This window comes from Pteropus alecto, unplaced genomic scaffold, assembly GCF_000325575.1.
Source record: "Pteropus alecto unplaced genomic scaffold, ASM32557v1 scaffold95, whole genome shotgun sequence".
Lineage (NCBI taxonomy): Eukaryota > Metazoa > Chordata > Mammalia > Chiroptera > Pteropodidae > Pteropus > Pteropus alecto.
The window spans coordinates 4460878-4481817 of NW_006441071.1; the positions used below are offsets into that span (position 1 = coordinate 4460878).

Here is a 20940-nt window from a genome sequence, read left to right on the forward strand (position 1 = left end):
CTGGCTGTAGCGGGGAAGTGGCCGCGGCCCGCTCCGGAGCTGAGTGGCAGCCTGGGGCTGCGACCGTCGGGAAGCAGGTTAGGGGGGAGAGAGGTCGTGTGTGGTTGGAAAGGGAACGTTCCCCTTTCTTTTGCCATCTTATTTTCCTCTCCCCCAAACCCCCTCCCTTTTGGGGCTCAAGCCCGGGGGGAAAAAGCTAGAGGAAAGATGGGGCGGGAGAAAGGGGAATCTAGGGCTGAGAAGCATCTCTGCCTCAGGTGGCGGCGTCTTTTCGGCCGTAGAGCGGAGGACCTGCCCAAGCCTGGAGGGGTAACTCTGGGGCTGCGGAGGCCGCGCACTCGCGGGGGAGGAGCGGGAGGCGGCTCTCCCCTCACTCTCCCACCCCTCTCGATCTTCCCCTCCCTGGTCCTCCCCCTCCCCGTAGGCCCCTCCCTTCGGGTTTCTTTGCTTTAACCGCCCTCGATGCTCTCCCTCGCAGGCTTGTCGGGACATCCAAGGCATTCCCTCAGCTTCTGCCGCCCCGGGATCCTCGGCTCTGGTCCGTCTCCCTGCATCTTCCCGCTGTACCGCTGCACCTCCTCCCTCCTGGGCTTCGGACCCCGGGCATCGCCCCTCCTGAAACATGACTCGCGATTTCAAACCTGGAGACCTCATCTTCGCCAAGATGAAAGGTTATCCTCATTGGCCAGCTCGAGTAAGTGATTTTCAGCCTTCGCATTTAGCGGTGCTACCTTCCTTAGAGGCCTACATTCTGCCCTTTCTCTTAATTTTTTTTCCCTCATCCTTTCTCTCACTCTCTTGACCTTTCATTTTAGATTTTTGTCCAGTAATCTCCCATGTAATTGTGAAAATCCAGGTTTTCTACATACTTAGGTATTTGTTATTGACAGACTTTGGCAGGTTTTCTTAATAGATGTTTAAATGTGATGCCAGTTAGTGTTTCAATGTAGGTGAAAATAATCGAGTATGGATTTTGTTTAAAAATTAATGAAACTGACATATTCTCAATTTTGAGTAAAATACGTAATATCAATGAAATCTATGCAAACTCTTGGATGTCAAAGAGATATATATGATTAAATTGGATTTATAGGCATTTTTTCATGTTTTGTATTTGGGGAGGCCTTCTGGATTTGCTTGTTTAACGAAGAGATTGAGGACGGGATATTCACGAAAATTGTACAATAAGTTAGCACCAAGGAAAATCTGGAACATTTATTTTCACAGTTTTATCCATGAAGTTTGCCTTGTGACCTTGAAGAAGTTGTTTTACTTTGATTGTTTCCCATGACCTAAAGGAGTAGACCTAGATTCCTGGGTGCACATCTTAACGGTACAGAGAGGTGATTAAGGACCAAGGATTTTTTTGTGTGTCATTTAGGAATTGAGACTGTTTAAGTACCCAAGCTCCATTTTCAGAAAAAGAGATCTTTTTGTTAGTTTATGGTAGGACTCGGGTTCTAAGATAGTGATGGAACCTAAAAAATATTGAGATTCATTAGATTAGTAAGCTCATAATCCTTCATAAATACATGGCATTCTAAAGTTGTAATTTCCACTTGTGTGTATTTCTTAAAGATAATTAAAATTATGTCAGCTGGAGGAAATATACCCATTGGTTCTAGAAAATGATGGAGTGGCTGAGTGCTATCCAAATTTAAACTGTTCAGTATTTCTTGATTTTTTTCCATTTAGCTCTTTATAGATTCAGGTTTATAAGTTTCCTTCCCCAATCTGGAAAAAAATTTCCTGCAATGTATCAAGACTATTTTTTCAGTGGAGTCTTACTTGACCAGTCAATCATATTTCTTGTCTATAAATTTGACACTGTAATTTATTTCTTTTGTGATAACCTTTTATTTTAACTCTTATTTGCATGCTTTGCTTTCGAAGTAGATTGTAAGAGTGTTGAGGACAAGAGACAAACTGAATTTCTTAATATATGGTGCTTAGTACATAATCACACACATAAAACACTGTATTTCATGTTTAAATAGAGTATAGGAAAACTTGGCAGGTTTAAGGCCCCTCCAAGATACTTTTTTCATGGTTTTACCATGCTTAATTATTTAGAGGTGTTACAAAATCTCAAGTAATGGGATACATCTGTATTTAGATTTCTATGCCACAATACAGTTAAAAGCCAAATGAAAATGTTTTAAAAATTACTATTATTCCAGATCATCCTCCCCACATGCTTCAATATATTAGGTGACTAAGAGTTAGTGCTGACAAAAGCAAAAAGGAGCCTTAAGAGGTCCAGAGTGTTTTCCTTCTATATTTAACAAGTTCATTTGTATTGGAATGGGACATCTCTTTCCTTTTTTCCTTTTTTTCTTAGAAGCAGCAACTGAATTTGGTTTTGATGTATTACCTGTGTCCAAAATTATATTCCTTTTCCTGTCTCCAGTTTTATAATTTTTAAGTCTTTGCTTTAGAGAGCTCAGAGTATGTATTTAAGGTCTCAACTCAACTATTATTCCTATTTTGATTTTAACATTTTATGTCTTCATATCCCAAACTTCATGATTTTTTAAGTCTTGAACATTCATGTAATTCTGTACCAGTACTAATTGTTTTTAAAGTCAAATTTAAAAAATTGCCTAACATTTATTAAACTCTGTAGGTGCTAGACATTTCTACAGACTTAAAGCTGTTTGCTAGCTAAAAGAAGCATCTGAACTGGGTTGACAGAAAACACCCTTTAAGGCTTCTATGTATTGTCACAATTCTCGGCACCTTCTCACATAGTTGAAATGACAAGTGAAATAATCATTGGAAAGGTGAAGAAATTAAAGCCCCTAAGGGAGTTGATTGGTAAAGATTCTATTGATGCCTGAAGCCTTCAGACTGCCAGCCAGTCAAATCACCCCCCCTGGTCTTTTCCTTCAACATGATAATGCATGCAGAGAATAGTAGATCCTCTAATGGTCTGCTTCCTTTTTGACAAAGTCAACTGATTTTTCAATTAAAGTGTCTCTGAAATTATGAAAAAGAAATGTTATTAAATCCTGGGTAGATACTACTGCCTTACGGCTTTATCCCTGAGGTCTGCTTTCCCTTTATTGATAAGCGAAATATTATCTATAGACATGTTAGACATAACAGCACCTGATACTTTTTTTCCTTACCTAACTAAGTAAAAGGAACAGGTAACTCATGAGATTCAACCATGTAGCTATCCATGAAGTTTGCCTTAATTATTTTCTTTACATATTCTGATACCTTTTCAGAATATGTATTTCAGGCTTTGGGAGATAGTGCTTTAAATTTTTGTTAATGTCTGCTTTTATATTACTCTGATATATCCTCCCTGCAGAAATATCATTTAGGGTTTTTAAACAGGTGTAGACTCCCTTATCTGAAGTGTTTAGAGTCAGTATGTATAAAAATTCAGAATTTGGGGATTTTAGAAAGGTAATGATGGTACATATGCTGTATATTTTGCTCCTGGTAGGGTCTAGGATGGCACATAATCTCACATAATATTTCTGCAGAGAAGCATCATAGAAACACTAGGTAGATAAAAGAAATGATGGAATAGCTTCACTGTCAGACCAGGTTTTGCTACCAAATGAGTTTTTAGAAATAGGTTTTTAGAGCCTCTTGGGTTTCAGAACTAGGGATCAGGGATTATAGACCTGTAGAAGTGGTCCACTTTATATCAGATCCCGTTTGAATGTCTTGTTCCCAGTTTATTCTGTTGTAATGAGGTGTGTATGTTTTAAAAGCTTTTAATTTTTCTCTTTCTTTTAGGTAGATGAAGTTCCTGATGGAGCTGTAAAACCACCTACAAACAAACTACCCATTTTCTTTTTTGGAACTCATGAGACGTAAGTTCTTTTAGCTTTAAAGGCAAATCAGTTGATTTAGCAGAGTCATTGGGGGGAAAATGAAAATCAATGAGAGATTAATTCAAAGGGAAAATAGTAAAATAATAGGAAACTTTAAAATCATCTTTGAACTTTGGAAAAAGTCGTCTCCTTTTTTAAATTAATTTTTAGGGTTGAAAAATTTAACACTGTAGGTTTAATTTTTACTGGAAGAGATATTTCATTACATATGGATCCTCAGTAAATAGAAGAATGACTGTTGGATGAAAGAATGTAAGGAATGTTTTAACAAGGCATTCGGTATTCATATTTAATATAAGTGCTTTTCATAAGGACAACCTGGCACCTTATTGTAGGCTTTGTTATATTAGTCACATAAATGTTATATTGTGGGAAAGGTGAGAAGAAATCTGGATAGTTCCTCTGTGTTTACATGGTCCTGAGAGCCACTGTGACTGCTCTGCTGCCCCTGGATATGTGGGCAGAGAACCTGATTTGGTGAAACAAACTAATTTTTCAAAAATTGCCACTGAATATTGAACTATTCTAGGTGTATACGCTTGCTCTAGGGGCTATCTCAATTTTGGAAAATAATATCCTACCTGCCTATAATTTAACAGCCTTACAAGTACCATGTAATCTCTGATTTGGACTTGAAGTTTCGAATTTGCAATAATTTTGGTAAAGTAGGGCTTGTTTACCTGGGACTGGGAGAAACAAAGCTGTTAATATTCTAATTAAAATTATGTATTTCTAAGGGTTTACAATGCCAACATTTGGTTTAATGTTGCTTAGTGACTATAAGAACGTTCCTGTAATTCCTTTTTATAGCTTTGTTGAGATGTAATTTATGTCATAAAGTTCACTTATTTAAAGTGTATAATTCAGTGGATGTCCGAATATTTACTTCCATACCCATCAGCGGTCTCCATTCCCTTCTCTCCAGCCCTAGACAACCACTAGTTTACTGTCTGTCTAGATTTGTCAATTCTGGACATTCCATCATATAGTGCCACTTAATTATTTTCTTTAAACTACAGTTTTGGGTCCAGATTTGGATTGGCCTTTACCATAATTACTTTGAATTGGGTTTAGGTATACTTTCTATATAAAAATTTAATTTTGTAAGAAATAATGAATTTCTGATTCCATAGGATAATCTACCATTTAAAGAACTCTTTCATAAATTTATTAGGGAAAGGTATCTTTTAATGAAATATTTGTGTACTGTTTTGGAGAAAGGGTTTTCAAAGTGTGGTATCAGGTCAGGCCGCACCACCATCACATGGAAACTCTAGTAAGACATGCAAGTTCTTGGGCCTTACTTTTGACCTACAGAATCAGAAACTGAGGTGTTGAGGCCCAGCAAGCTGTTTAACAAGGCTTCTAGATGATTCTGATACATGTGAAGTTTGCTGACACTATTAGAATAATGCGAGTAGACATTCCTTAGAAGTTTTTAGTTTTACAAGTTCAGAATTCTTTAAATTCAATTTTTCTGAAATGGGGTAGATTTTATACTTTTATATATATCTTTATAGTTTTATAGAACGTATAGTTCATTGTTATGTCATATTTAGATGAAAAATGATCATACCTTCCCCAACATTTAAAAATGAGGATTTTTACATTGTATATGTAAATTTTAAATCAAACTACACCAAATAACTTTCATAAGCATTGTTTGGTTAATAACAAAACAATGGTAGTAAGGGTTTAATGAATACAATTATTGATATTCAAGAAATTAGAATATATTCAAGGAATTAGAATGTAACTTAATGTAAAGCTAATATTACATTTTCATTTCAAAATACACTTGTAATGTTTTGTGCCTTAGTGTTCTCATAAGTTTATACCATTTATATTTGGAAAGGCAGTGCTGCTCTGTTGATCTGATGACTTTTCTTGTACTTAAGGTTAGTTTTTAGAAACTAGATCTGTAATGATGTGCCTTTTCCCCCTCAGAAGTCTGGGGTGGAGGGGGTTATTTGAACCTCTTTCAATTTATATTTTGCACTAATGGCAGTTTATGCTAATAGCCCATAGTTAGGGAGATGGGAAAGGTGGAACATAGACGATCAAATGGCAACTTAGAAAACAGCTTATTCATAACCGATTTATAGATTAAGATATTTTTATTGTGAATTTATAGCAGAATTCTTCTGTAAATCCAGAAAACATCTGGATTTTCTTAGTGTTTTATAACATTCACAGTTAATTTAACCAGCAATGACGTTTTAAATATTGTGCAACAATAAAGGTATACCAGCTGTGACCATATACTAGATATCTTAAAACTAACATCTTCAAAACAGATTTAGTAGATGAGACTGACATTGACTCAGTACTTTTCTGGAGCCAAAAGTCTTGATGTTCTTTTTGATTAAGTATTAGTCTTCCACCTTCTTCCTCACATCTAGTCAGCCAGCAGATTTTATTCTTTTCTTTTAAAGTGCATGCTGATCTGTCTACTCTTCTCCATATCCTCTGCTGCACCTCAAGTCCATCCCACAATTATTGTTCAAATAGTGTCCTAACCTTATCTTGGCCTCAGTTTCTACTCTTCATGCATAAAGTGAGCTTTATATCCCAGTCAGAGCATGTTTTTTCCCTGCCCATGAACCTTCAGTGGTGTCCTTGTTAATTACCAACTAACAAAACCCAAATTTTTTCTACAAATGCTGTTTATAAGACCCTATGTGAACTAGCCTATGCTTATTTCCTTTCCGACCTCATCACATTTTTTTACTGTTACATAAATATGTTTTGTTTTAGGTCCTTTTTGCTTGTTATCCCTTTGTTGGGAAATGCCTTCAGATTTTCCAGGTCTAGATCTTAGCTCAAATCCTCCTTTTTATGCTTCTTTTCTCTATTGCATGATTGAAATTTTTTCTTCTTTTTCCTTCACCTACAAATGAAGAGCTTTGAGAGCAGGGACCTTGTTTTTTATGTTTGGTCATCATTTACTTAAGTTGCCTGGCACATAGTAGCTGTTAAAAAAATATTTGGCCTTTAGGAATGCCATGTAAGAAATATATTGAAGGATTTAAGTTGATTCAGAATTAAAAAATTAGTATCGTTAATGATTTGCTATATTCCTGGGTTATTATACATTAGACTTGATTCTTACAGGTTTTGACATTGGTGTTTGAAGTCTGAGTTCCACACATGTAAGGATATGGCATCAATATTTTATTAGTAGATGTTTCAAAGATTGTATCATAGTGGGTAAAGGAAACCCTGAAACCTTTTTAAGGAATGTTGTACAGAGTTGAGGCTCTAGATAATGTTGCCAAAAAGTTCATCTTTCTGGCCGTTAGTTTTCTAATCTTTAAAATGAGAATTTTGATGATCCCTAAAGTTCCTTTAGACTTGGGAATTTGGTGGGTAACTTACCTTAAATTAATGTATATCTATTCATTGTTTAGAAATTTTTAAGCAACATAAAAGGAAAGTTCTCTGCAAAGGAAACAAATCATTTTTACTCTTTTTTTTTTTTAGAGACATAGCATTAATGTTTTGATATATTTTCTTTGAGATTTGCATGTCATTTTAAAATGGAGTACTTTGACAAATGAATCAGAGCCACAGCAACATTTCTTGGGACTCTTGATGGCTGTCTAATCTGGGCCCTATTCACTAAACCTGTGGGATTGCATCCCCAGGGAGGATTCAATCTTTTTTTTTTTAATCGAAATGTACTTGGCATATACTATTGTGTAAATTTAAGGTGTGTTGATTTGATGCATTTATATATTGCAGTATATTACCACCACAGTGTTGCACCTCCATCATGTACCATCATTATTATTTTTTTGTGGTGAACACATGGATTTTTTTTTTTTATCCACTACAGGTTTTTGTCTCGTTAAGGGGCTTATTAGTCTTAAATATATACTTTGATCCAGCTGTTCTACTTAGAACTTATTATAAAGATATGTACCGCGATTGAGCAATATGTTTAGTACAGTTGTATTATTTTGTAATAGAAAATTATAGACTAACAATAGACTAATTTTGGAATAGCCACACAGTGAAATAGTATGTAGCTCTTAACAGTAACTGTTGACATGAGATGTTTATTTTAATTTAAAAAATATTTATGGATGAGTTTATGTCATATACATTAAAATTACATGTTTATGTGTATATAACTAAAAAGTGGCTGAAAATAGTGGCCATCTATAGTTGGTAAAATTATGGGTCATTTTTTCTTTGCTAGGATGTGGTAGTCACAAAAATATTTTAACAGCTTTATTGAGATGGTAATGCATATCCTAAACAATTCATCCATTTAAAGTGTACAATTCAATAGATCTTAGAATGTCCAGATAGTAGTGCAGTCATTCGCTCAATTTTAGAACATTTTCATCATCCCCAAAAGAAACTCTACCCATGAGCAGGTACTTCTCGTATCTCTTCAGTTCTCTCTCCTGTTTTGCCCTCATCTATTTGCCTTTTTTTGGGCTTTTCAAGTATATAGAACTATACAACATGTGGTCTTTAATGACTGGCTTTTTTCACTTACCATGTTTTCAAGGTTCCTCTATTTGTAGCATGTGGTAGTACTTCATTTCTTTTTTTTTTTTCCTTCATTTCTTTTTAGTGCCAAATATTCTCTTGTATTGATTTACCATATTTATCCATTCATCAGTTGATAGACGTTTGGATTGTGTCTACTTTTGGCTATTATAAATAATACTGCTATGAACATTTGTATACAAGTTTTTTTTGTGGACATGTTTGCATTTTTGTAGGAGTGGAATTCCTGGGTCAAATGGTAACTTTATGTTTAGTATTTTGAGGAATTGTCAGACTGTGTTCAAATCAGCTGACACCATTTTACATTCCTATCAACAATGTATGGAGATTCCAATATCTCCATATCTTTGCTAAGGCTTGTTATTGTCTTTTTAAATTAGAGCTATTGAAGTGGGTGAGAAGATAGCATCTTATTGTGGTTTTGATTTACATTTCACTGATAGTTAATGATATTGAGCATCTTTCCACGTGTGCATATTTTTTTTAACCTATACATAACATAAAGATGTCTCAGGAGGTGGCGCCAAAAAAATTAAAGATATTTCACAACACCGAAGGTAGTGCAAAAGATAAAATGTTGGAAGCTGATCAGACTTAGAAAGGAATATGACACTTTGCCAAAGCATTGAAAATATGCTCACTCCGAATCATAGGTTATGTGATCAGAAGGCAGCAAGCACTGTTCAAACTGAAATGAAACTTTAAATCTCAATATTTTTAATATTCTAAATCAGTGTACTAATAAACAAATCTTCATTTTACTATTTTTCATTTCTTTGCACACTATCAGTAATATTGTTTAAAGTTTCACAATACTTAAAGGTTATGGAACAATCATAATTTTCCCATTGTTTATTAAGATTGCATTGCAAGCGCATCTTTATGGTCTCATACTGTCATGCAAAGTGAAGACTGCCAGAGAGCATCTTTCTATTTATTAAGTGGGATGTTGTCCAACTCATGAATCATTCAGTAAAGCCAATTAGATCTTTTTAAAAGAAAAGTGAGGACTGCCTGTTTTGAGAAAAGAAAAATCTGTGTAAATTAAACTTGTCAAACATATATACACTAAATAACATCATGGTAGAATTAGTCCTTTGAATCGCTTTTAGGTTTAGAATCATACCTAAAAATGCTCCATGTATGAGTATTTAAAACATTTTTTTCTGTAATTTTACAGAAGTATTTAAGTACCTTCCATTTACTGAATTTCCTGATGGCCACCAAGTTCGAGCCCTTAGGGGACCTTGAACTGTAAATTAGGGTGTTGTCTGACTATACATTGCTGCTTAGAACCCAGTTTTTTCAGTCTTCTTTCCAGCTTCCAAATTGCTATTGTCTCTAGTCTCTTTGGCCTTATGTGTTGTTTTTGTAGAATTTTAGGAGAGAGAATTTGTGTTGAATTGCTTTGTTCTAACTAGAAGTATATTTTATTTTTGATGGAGGTTTAATACTAGTCATTTACTTGGATTTTGAACTGATTATGTAGGAGGAATTGTTTTACTGTTTTAACTAAATGTTAATTTTTCTAATTGGAGACTAGGGATAGGAATGAATGATGCCTACTAAAAGTCTGAATTTCTGGATCAAATGAGATAATGGTGATTTAAGTGTGCCTTAATTGATATGCAGTTAAAATATGTGGATACAATGAGTATTTCTCAGTTATAGAATTTGAATAATAAAGTGACTTTTATGTGCCCTGATTATATTTAAATAGAGCTCTAAGTCTCTTTTTAATTGAAATTTTATCTTAAAGTCTTTAAAAATATTCTAACTGGAATGCTAATTATAGTAATTAGGTTCCCAATTCTTAAAGAATTTCAGCAGATAAGGAATTTGTGATATATCCTAATTAATAATAATCTTAAATCATAGCACATTTTAGAATAAATGAGTAGTAATTTTGTTTTCCTCTTTGGAGAATACATACTCAACCATCATAGCAAAAAAACTAGTACATACTGTGCATTTACTTTTGTAGAGTTGACAGTCTCCTACAAAACTAACTGACATAGGGAGATACAAGGGATCTTTTCTGGAGAAAAAATCTAAATACATATGTATGTACACACAAAATACAGTTGGATCTTTTCATTGGTGGATTCCATATTTGTGAATTTGCCTCGTCACTAAAATTTGTAATCTCAAGTCAATACACTTATGGTCACGTCTGTGTGCAAAATGTCAAAAAATGTGAGTAACTTGATGCACTGTTCCTAGCTGAGGCTGAACAAGCAGTGCTTTGCCTGCTTGTTTCAGCTCTCATACTGTAAACAAGGGTCCTTTTTACAGTCTATGTTGTTCCATGGTTTTTGCATTTTTGTGCTTTTTGTTGGTCATTTTGCTGTTTATAATGACCCTTAAATGTAGTGCTGAAGTGCTGTTTAGTGTTTCTAAGTGCAAGAATGCTGTGCTTTCCCTTATGGAGGAAGTATGTTTTACATAAACTGTTGGCTGTGAGTTCATCGTTAGTGAATTACCAGTATATATTAAATAAGTCGCTGCCACCGGCCCCTGCCCCCATGCCACCGGATAGCACCAGAGTTCAGATGGTAACAAAGGTATCTTTAAACAGAAACACACACAAAATAGGTTATATATTTGATTGGTTGATGAAAATGTGACCAGAGACTTGTAGGAACCTACCTTGTATTTCTCCTGGAGCCAGTAGTGCAGTATTCACTAATTCGGAATTTGGTATGACTATATAGAACACAATTACCACAAATACAAGAATTGACTTGCATGTATGTGTGAGTATATGAATGAATAAATGAACTAGTTATAACATCTGGTTCCCTGCTTAATAAAGTAAAATTATTAACACATTAAAAAATTTGCTTGTATATGCACAAATACAAAACACATACATATAGTAATATACCTTATTGACAGTGTTTTATGAATTGTGGAATACACCAAATTACTTTGAAATAAAAATTATATTTGGAGTACATGAAATGTATCAATGCAATCGTGTCTTTTCCCATTTTTGTGCATATTTATATTGTAAAGTATACATAAAAATTACCATGTAAACCATTTTTTAAGTGTACAGTTCATCGGCATTAAGTACATTCACATTGTTATGCAACTTATTTTTTTAAAAAAATAGAATTATGGAGCTTGCAATTGAATTTAATAAAAGTATTTGGAATTAAATATAATTGTGTCTACCTTTTTTATGAACAATTTTAATGCATTTTACATTAAGAATTTTCGATAATCGCATCATGGAGCAGTGCTGTTTAATAACTTATTATATATTTGAGATTGCTTTGCACTCATATTTTCCCCCTTTCCTTTTTTAGTGCTTTTTTAGGCCCAAAGGATATATTTCCTTACTCAGAAAATAAGGAAAAGTACGGAAAACCAAATAAACGAAAAGGCTTTAATGAAGGTTTATGGGAGATAGATAACAATCCGAAAGTGAAATTTTCAAGTCAACAGGTGCGTCATCTTCCATAATATTTAGTTTAGTGTTATGTATTTGAGGAATAATTTTAGCTTTAGGAAAATATTAATTTAAGAGTCTTGTAAGTTTCAGATTAAATTGTTCTTATTTGTGAGGCTGAATGTTGACCTTTCATATCTGGATGAACTGATGAAAACATTACCTGCATGGTTAAACAGATGTCAGAAGACTAGAATATACTCAGTTATTTTAACTCCTTCCGATTGAGTTTATTTAATGTATAATTGGATTTAAAGCCATATGTACATTCTCTTATTTTCAGGTTGATAATTTGAAGTGTTTTCTTATTTAATTTTAATATCCATGAAATTTTATTGGAATATGTTCCTCACATGGGTTAAATTAAATATGTGACAAAAGTACTTACAGCACTATGCAAATTATATTTAATCTAGAAGATTAACTATATAACTCCTTTTTTTTTTTTCATGCGCCCAGAGCTTTTGTTCATTTATATTAAACTTGAGGTAGTAAACACCAGAAAGAGTATGAATAAACCTAAGGAAGGAGACAGCAACAAAGTGAAAATTTTGCAACTTTGTACTTTTAAATCTCTCTATATTTTTTTAGTTCTCTACATGTGTTCTGCTTTTTTCTTATCTTTGAGAACGTTTTTGATGCTGTTCTATCTGGAACATTTAAAGTTTTAAATTGATGGTCCAGGGCTGCATTAGATGATCCTAAGCATCTTCTTTACCATCCAAAACTTATTTGTTACAGTACTCATCATGCCATACCATAATTGTTTCTGTACTTGTCTTAACTGCCACAGACTTATTAGCTCCGTGAACAAAGAATTTGTATGTCCTGTGTGCCTGGCATTGTTATATGTGTGGGTAGAATAGATATTCACTAAATACTTGTTGCATGACTGTAAGAATGGATGAATGGTTTCATATCAGTATTGCATCGACTATGTAAAGGGAGTCCAAAGAAACAATTGATTGTTTTCTGAAACTAACATTTTGTAACTTCACTTGAATCTTGTGTCCAGTGATTGTACCTTCATAGTCTTTTTCATCCTCCATATTGTCCAGCATGGTCACCCTATCCTTTGTTCCTATCTACCTACTTTATCTCCAAATAGCGTTCACCATATATACTTGAAATTTCTCATTTCACAATGAAATTTTTGGTAGGTTGCACGAAACCCAACAATTTTATGTCTTTAACAAAAGTATGAATGATTGTGCCGATGTGATGTACTTAGTGTTCCTGGCACAAATATGTCCCCAGTGGTGCATTTCCTAGAGTTTGGGGAAAGCAGTGATGCCCAAACTTATATAAATGAGGGGAAAAAAAAAATGGCCATCATAATTTATAAAGATATCTACTAGTACCTTAAAAACTTTGTGGGGCATTTTTACATTTTTTTTTGTTATAACTATAACAATTCTGTGGTTTATCAGCATTACCTTTTTCTATGGAATAGGAAATGGGTTTACAGTTTTAAAAAACTTGCCTAAGGGAACAGGGCTAGAAATGGGCACAGTTTTTTTGTATTATAATGCTATCACCTAGATCCGTGCTTACCCTCACCTCCCAAAGTGTACTTTGTTGCCTCATTACTCATCATTTTGGTTGGTGTCATGAAAGTCTAAGGCCCCTAGATCACCTGCTTAAGTATCTATCATCTGGGGGTACTTTTAAAATTTAATGATTACTGGACTCCTACTCAGTACCTGTTAAATCAGAATAACTTGGGTTTGGGCTTGGGAATCTGCATTTTAAATAAAGTAAATTTGAAATATAGATCAATCAAAGTCTTTAAGCTATGATATATATCCTTTGCTAAGGCTGTTTGTCGTAGAGTACGTAGATACACTGCTCTCTCCAGAATATTTCAGTAGTTCAATACAGCCCAGGTCTGTGCTATTCTAAATGAACTTATATTGTATCTTGTTGGGTATTTGTTGGTTAGAGCATCAGAATAGTATTCTTTGTAATTGTTCTTTCATTTCGGCCTCACTATTTTATTCTCTGCACTTATATATGTTCAATTGCAGGAATACAATCCCTTATAGGACTTTACTAAAAATAGTAGCATTTAAAACTTTTAAAATTGTATATATTGAAAGTGTCCTGTGGACAAAAATAAGGGTGCTTTTCTAACTTTCTTGCAAACAGGCTTTTGATTTTTTATTGGTAAAAAGTTTTTAAGTTGGTAAAATCTTACTTTGTGAAATTAATACACTTGATTGTTCATAGGCATCAGCTAAACAATCAAATGCATCATCTGATGTTGAAGTTGAAGAAAAAGAAACTAGTGTTTCAAAGGAAGATACTGACCATGAAGAAAAAGGCAGCAATGAGGTGTGTTTTTCTTGGATTCTAAACCCATTTTATTGCAAGGAAAAAAACTGTAAAATGAGTTGCTCCTTTGATGCAAAGTAGAAAGTAGTCTTTAGAGTAGTTGAGTAATGAACAAGGAAATAATTTTTGCATCTTGATGCATGGATGTTTTTATTTGAAATTAATTTCGCTGTTCAAAATAGGAGGTCCAACTATTGAAGAGTGGGTTACTGATAGGAATGTTTTTAAAGCAAGGTATTGTGGGATGCGTGTACTGGGAAGGGCATTGAACTGAATTTTTAAAAACCTAGACTTATTTCCAATTCCGTATTTGATTATCTTGAGTGAGGAAGACTCATTTAGCCCTTCTAGGCCTCATGAAATGGTTGTTAGATGATGTCCAAAGACCCTGTGAAAATTTGCAACCCTAAAATTCAGGACTCTACTATAAATTTAAATATATAAACTTCCTGGTGTACTAGCAACTGTGACTTTTATATTTGATCTAACAGAGGAAAGGTTTTTTTAAGGTGAAGATACTGGCTATTACTTTCACCTTATAATGTTAAGACTTTTAATGTTTATAATTTCAAAGGTTGGAGAAGCAAAACAAATTTCCCTAGTACTTTTAGTGAAACATGCTTGTGACTTTTTAAGAAATTTTTCAGTCTTGGCAAAATTTATTCAGTTTCCTCTGTATTTTTTTCTAGGATATGACTAAAGCAATTGACATAACTACGCCAAAAGCTGCCAGAAGAGGGAGAAAGAGAAAGGTAATTTTACTCTTAACCAAAGGGATCTTAAAATAATTTTTAATTTAGGTGGATTAAAGAAGAGTAGAGATAATGAAACCTTAACCATTTAATTTAAACTTGGCCTTTTACTCTAAATCCTTTAAGTTTTTTAAAGGGTAGGTTATGTTTACTTAATCAAAACTATGTTTCTTTTCTTAGCAATACAAGACCCTTAAAGTTGAATGGTAAGGAAGTAAAATGCACCAGTTTTCTTTCCTCTTAATGATGATGTCTTAAATTTATCTCCATAAAATGGATAATATATACTCATAAGGTTGTTGAGGATTAAATAACACATGTAACATTCATAATTCTGGTATTAGCAAGTGCTGTGGTAAGTGTTGCCCATTATGTTATTCACGGTATTGCTGATTGAAATGAGAGTGACAGTTTAAGACTAGGTACATTGTATGCTTTTAATTAATGTAAATTCCTCTTTTCCTATATGAAGTTTTATTCATCATTCCTTTTTCTGACGTGTTATGTCTCAGACTGTTGTTATAAGCCAGATACAGAAAATACTGAGTTCAGTATCTCATGAGGAAGTAAAATAGGAAAACAGATAATTACAGCGGCTTTCAATTCTTTGTAGGGTATGCGTAGAAGGGGCTATGATAACTATAACAAGATTTTAAAAGGCAGAATTTTGTCAGCCAGATGGAGGGGAAGGACATGCTGAAGCAATTTGAATAGTGTATACCGAGGTGTAGAGAAAATTTCATGTCAAGTATTGTATTTCAGTATTACCAGACCGTAAAGTTACAGGGAAAAGGGTACAAAACACCTGATGTTATCCTGAATAACTTGAACTTAGAGAAGTGATGGGGAGCCATTGAATCATTTAAAATTTTAGATGCCTCCTCTTTTAAAGCAATGTGAGTGATGGGGATTGGATTGAGGTGGTAAAACCAGTTCACTGATTAATTCATTTAGAATTTTTGTAATAATTTCACTGGCCCAGGCAGAGGATTGAGCAGTGACTAAGGAAGATAAGGTCTCAGTTCTCATTGAACTTAACCATTTCTGTTGAGACCAATAGTAAATACATAGAACAAGAGAGTTTGAAGTGGAGAGTTATAATAATGACTTGGTAACTTCATTATTATAACTCTCCACTTCAAAGTTATGAAAGGTCTTTCTAAGGTGTTAGCATGAGATTGGACGGGCAAGAGGAACTTTATAGCAGGTTTTGTTTTGTTCTTTTTTAGATTTAAGAGCACTTTAGGAGGGAAAGTCGATAGTTGGAAATGGATGTGAAGCGAGTGGGGAGGAATCTAGGATGCCTCTAAGGTGTTAGCTTGGATGACTAGATACTGAGAATGCAGGAGATGTTGGCTAGGGAGCAGAGGCAAGAGGAAGTGAAACACCTATGGAAATTAGACTGGGGGGTGTGTGCGTGTGCGCGCGCGTGCGTGCGAGTGTGTGTTTTGTTCTGACAGCAAGCGGGGCAAAGGTAAAAGTTCAAGATGCTATCACTGATATAAAGATAGAGTAATAGATGAATACTGACAAGGTAGTCAAGGGAGAAAGTTACTGGGAAGAATGCAGAAACGAGAATCCTGAGGTAATATAAAAGAGATAAAAGGTTGCTTTGTAAAATTACTGCTGAGAATGAACTGTCAGAAAATCTAAGAGAATATTGAGAGGGAGGAGAGAATTTTAAGAATGGGGGAGTTGTCAGTAGTGCCATGGTATTGAGGGGTTCCAGTATGATATGTGACAATTAGGCTTCCCCAGGATACTTTAAGTTCAGATTGTAAGGACAGGTTAATAAGTGTATTGGTGAATAAAATGTTATAAGTTACTCTTTGAAGGGAAGGAGAAAGACTACTGCAGCAGCAGGGATTTGCGTGGTTAAGGGGGAGTGTTTAAAGTGAAAAAAATAAAGTAGAGTTAACACTTTTTCTTTGAAAAACTAGGAAAGATCGAAGATAAGGAAAGGTTATAAATTATTGTATGTAAGGACATGCTGAATGAGAAGGGCACATTTGAAGGAACTGACTTACCAGGAAGAAGGAGATGGACATTTCATCCTTTTTAACATTGAAGGGCAAGGTGGAGGGAGACGTGGAAATTAAGGGAATTCCATCCTGCTGGCCTGTTTTCCTTTCTCCCGCACCCAATTCAAAGCAAGACTCTATGTGTGGTATAAGGGGGGAAGAAAGGCTTGGAAATTTATATCAGTGAAGGGAGAGAGCGGGGTCAGACATGGTAAAGGATTAATGGATGGCTTTGAGATCCCAATGGAGAATGCATAAAATAAATGCATGTTTTTATAATTTTTTTCAGCAGGGCTCAGTAGCAGAGAATAATAGAGCAGGAGAAGTATGGAGATTTGTGGGACAGGTGCAGCAAAACGCGGAGGGCTTGAGCATGCATAGAAATACTAGTCCCATGGGGTGGGTGGGGTGTATGTATGTGTGTGTGTCAGTGTGTCAGAGTCAGGCTTTAGGTAAGGTCATGAAAGGGAATAGAGCTAAAAGGTAGGGTAATAAATGGGAAGAAAATGTCAGGGTTAGTGGTTTCAGTTAGATCAAGTATAAATATGGAAGAAGTTAATTTGCAGTAAGAATATTTGCACATGAAATATTTAAATGTATATTTGAAATAATAGTCTTTGGTTGAAATATTTACGTTTTATTTTCATGAGAAATGGATTTGACTCGAATGATTTTGCCATAGGAAAATGTGTCCATGGTAGGGCTGCTTTTTTGCTTAGTATTAGTGTTAATATATTTTTATTTGTGGTATTAGTTACTGATGAGCTTGTTATTATTGGTTTCTCCTCAAAAAATCCATTTCACTTATAATTCTTAATTGATGTCTTGATTTGCAAAAGTAGAAAGTGTAAGTGAACAGGTTTTATTTTGTACTGAAGAGTTTATCAATTTGAACTGAATTTTAGAGAACTTTTGCCCTCTTAATGCCTCATCAGGAAAGGAACTCTAATTACAATCTTGGGTGCTCAATCTTTGGAACTTGGGGAGCTTGTTAAAAATACAGCTAGCTGCCATCCCTACCCCAGATCTATTGAATCAGGATTGGGGTAAGGGTAGGGGTAGGTGGTCTGTAAATTTTAAAAATTCTAGAAATACAACCTGGACTAATGTTTAAGGAGCAAATGAAAACAATTCAAAGGGTACCTTAGATGAATTTATTGACTTTTAATAATGATTCGAACATGCATTTTTATATTAATTATAAAAGCAAAAATAATGTTTAAAAAACTAACAAAAAAGTAATGGATAAATTCTTAGAAGTGGGATTGCTGAGTCAGATTTGCATATTCTTTATTGGCAGTATTCATTCCTAATAACATTCTTTCAGAAAGGTGTTACCAACTTATTGATCATTACATTACCGATCATCAGTAATCAATATAAGAATGATTCTCCACATTCTTAGAAATACCGGCATTATCTCTTAAAGGTTTGCAAATCAGATTGTTAATTTAAAATTTTTCAATTGTTGTCAGTAAGATTGTATTGTAGATGTTTTTGCATGCTTTATTGCCTTTATTTTTGTTGATCTAGTTAATGCTGAATTCTAAATTATTGGGAGTAGGGAAGCAGCTCATAGTGGTCCTCCCACACTTCTGTTCTCTTGACTGTTCTCCTTTTTCCATTATAATCAGAACTACACTTCTAATTAGCGGTTCTTAACCTTTGTTCTACTCTAATATTTGGATCAATTAAAATGATTCTCATTTGTGGCTATCGTCTCTTTAGAGGTACTATAGTTTGCAAAGGGTCATTGGAATTTCTCTCTCTACACGGTAGTTCTCTTTTTGGAAAATAAGAACTCCTAGGGAAGAACAGCAGATCTCAGTCTCAGTTCAAAAGCAAAAAGGGATTATATTAACAAAGTTAAAAAATAAGAAATATCAGCAACTTAACTTTTTTGCTGTTTCTAATATTAGAATATTAACTTAGGTTTTATAAGTACACAATATAAAGTTAGCATTTTTAGATAAAGTACATTCATAAGCAATGTGCGGGTTGTTAACAGTGTGATTACATTATGCTTTGGTCATTATGCGTCAAGAAATATTACCTTTATTTTTAAAATGACTTTTTTAGGTTGAGAATACCTAAAAAGTGAAGTTTTGTTTCTTAGAATTGTTCACTAGAATTATAAGGTAAGTTTGAGGATGTCACTCTTATGAATTGACTTGAAAATAATGAAGATCATATAGAAATTATGTTATACTTGGATTTGTTATCTTAAAGTTGCATAGTTTTACCACTGACTTAAACTTGGAATGCTTGTTTGCTAAGTAAGTTAATTAAATCTTTGTGATTCAGGCAGAAAAGCAAGTAGAAACCGAGGAGGCAGGAGTAGTGACAACAGCAACAGCATCTGTTAATCTAAAAGTGAGTCCTAAAAGAGGACGACCTGCAGGTAGGATTGTTAATGTTTAAATTTCTGGCTTATGATTAATATTCCAATACATTTAAGGGTTGTGCTCAGATCCTTTGGAATAGTTGAATAGGCAGATGGTTATGTCTAATATTATACAAATTTCAAAGAAGATAAACTTGGTTTCTGCTTTGTGTAGTGAAGTATTTAAATTTGAAATAATTGCTTGGGACTTTTCATTTTGTTTTATCCCTATTGTATTTTCTCTTAACAGCGGCAAATGAGGCTGTGGTAAGGTTTAAATTCTATGAGTGATGGGTTTATTTTACCTCTCACATTAGAAAGCATAAACTTCCCAAATACAGTTACAGCAAAAGTAAGAGAAACAGCATTTGAGAAATGAAGCCATTAATATTTTAAGTTTTGCATTCTTTTTTAGGACCTTTACAGTACACAGCTATCATCAGCGTTGCCCATTTAAAGTATTTTCCTAATTTGGCAAATTGGAACTAGTTTGCAAGGCTCTACTAATACAAAGTAAAAAAAAATTAACCAAAATAGAGCCAGTTTTTATCTACTTCATAATAGGATTCTATGAATAATACCTCAAAAAGGAGGAGAAGCCCTCAAGAATTTATTTTAGAATTTAATACTATAATAGGTCAAATTAATGAACACTCAGTGAATTGATACAGATTTTCAAAGATGTGAATGTACATATACATATAATATTATAAGTACATTCATAGTGAATGTAAGAGCTACTATCATAATTTTATTATATTCATGTTAAAACAGTGAAGAATGGATCTTTTTAGCCCTTTCATTCTAAGGAGAAATTAAGAATTACTCTGTTGATCTCTACCTCTTCAAATTTTCTGTTGCTCATTTGAACCGTTGGGTGAATATTATCTTTAAAACTTAAAATACTGGTACCTCTATTAAACCACTATTGCTCAATATATAATAATTTGTAATCTTTATATGAGTTTGGTGTCTTGAAGGTAAAGCTGGTAGTTATGAATTTTTTTCCCCCCTGTGAATGTTAGCTACAGAAGTAAAGATTCCAAAACCAAGAGGCAGACCCAAAATGGTAAAACAGACCTGTCCTTCAGAGAGCGACATGTGAGTTCTTTTCTGATGTATAATTATTTATGCAATAAATGAGACATTTGACTTTCAATACGTATAAATCTCTTTGCATTTTTACCAATTTCATTTTATAGGATATTTGTTATTGTGTGTATTTCTAAAAATCGTGGGAAAACCTGTTCTAGTTATTAGGTAAAAATTAAAAATTGATAATCAAAAAATCTGATGTGAGTATCATTTCATTAATCTAAATAAGACATTTTTTTGGTGTATCAGGCTGTGAAGATACTTAGGTAATACAGGATAAAATCTGTAGTACATTTAAATAAATTCTTGACAAAGTATTTTTGAAGCAATCTCCACAACCTTTAGCTTGTCCAAAATAACTTTTAAAATAATGCTAAAATTATTTTATTTTTATAATGGTAAATTTTAAATTTTAAAGTATTTTGGAATAACTACTTAGTTATCAACAAAATAATCAGCGTTTTTTTTTTTTTCCTGTGTAGAAACTTCACCAAAAGGAATATATATTTAGACAAAGGGC

The 20940-nt window shown here is 33.9% G+C and overlaps 1 protein-coding gene across 5 annotated transcripts in view; it reads left to right on the forward strand.

The window, feature by feature from the left end:
* Positions 1–20940, forward strand: part of PSIP1 (PC4 and SFRS1 interacting protein 1) — a 33789-nt gene continuing 12849 nt past the window's right edge. For 4 of the 5 annotated variants that reach the window (XM_006918352.3, XM_015594455.2, XM_015594456.2 and 1 more), the window contains exons 1-8: positions 1–77; positions 479–694; positions 3757–3833; positions 11693–11831; positions 14065–14169; positions 14859–14921; positions 19247–19343; positions 20351–20426. In XM_006918352.3, coding sequence (XP_006918414.1) covers positions 623–694; positions 3757–3833; positions 11693–11831; positions 14065–14169; positions 14859–14921; positions 19247–19343; positions 20351–20426 — 629 coding nt within the window. In that variant the 5' untranslated portion in view covers positions 1–77; positions 479–622. Of the gene's footprint in view, positions 78–290; positions 310–478; positions 695–3756; positions 3834–11692; positions 11832–14064; positions 14170–14858; positions 14922–19246; positions 19344–20350; positions 20427–20940 lie in introns of those variants that run through there. The other variant, XM_006918353.3, reaches the window with a different exon arrangement.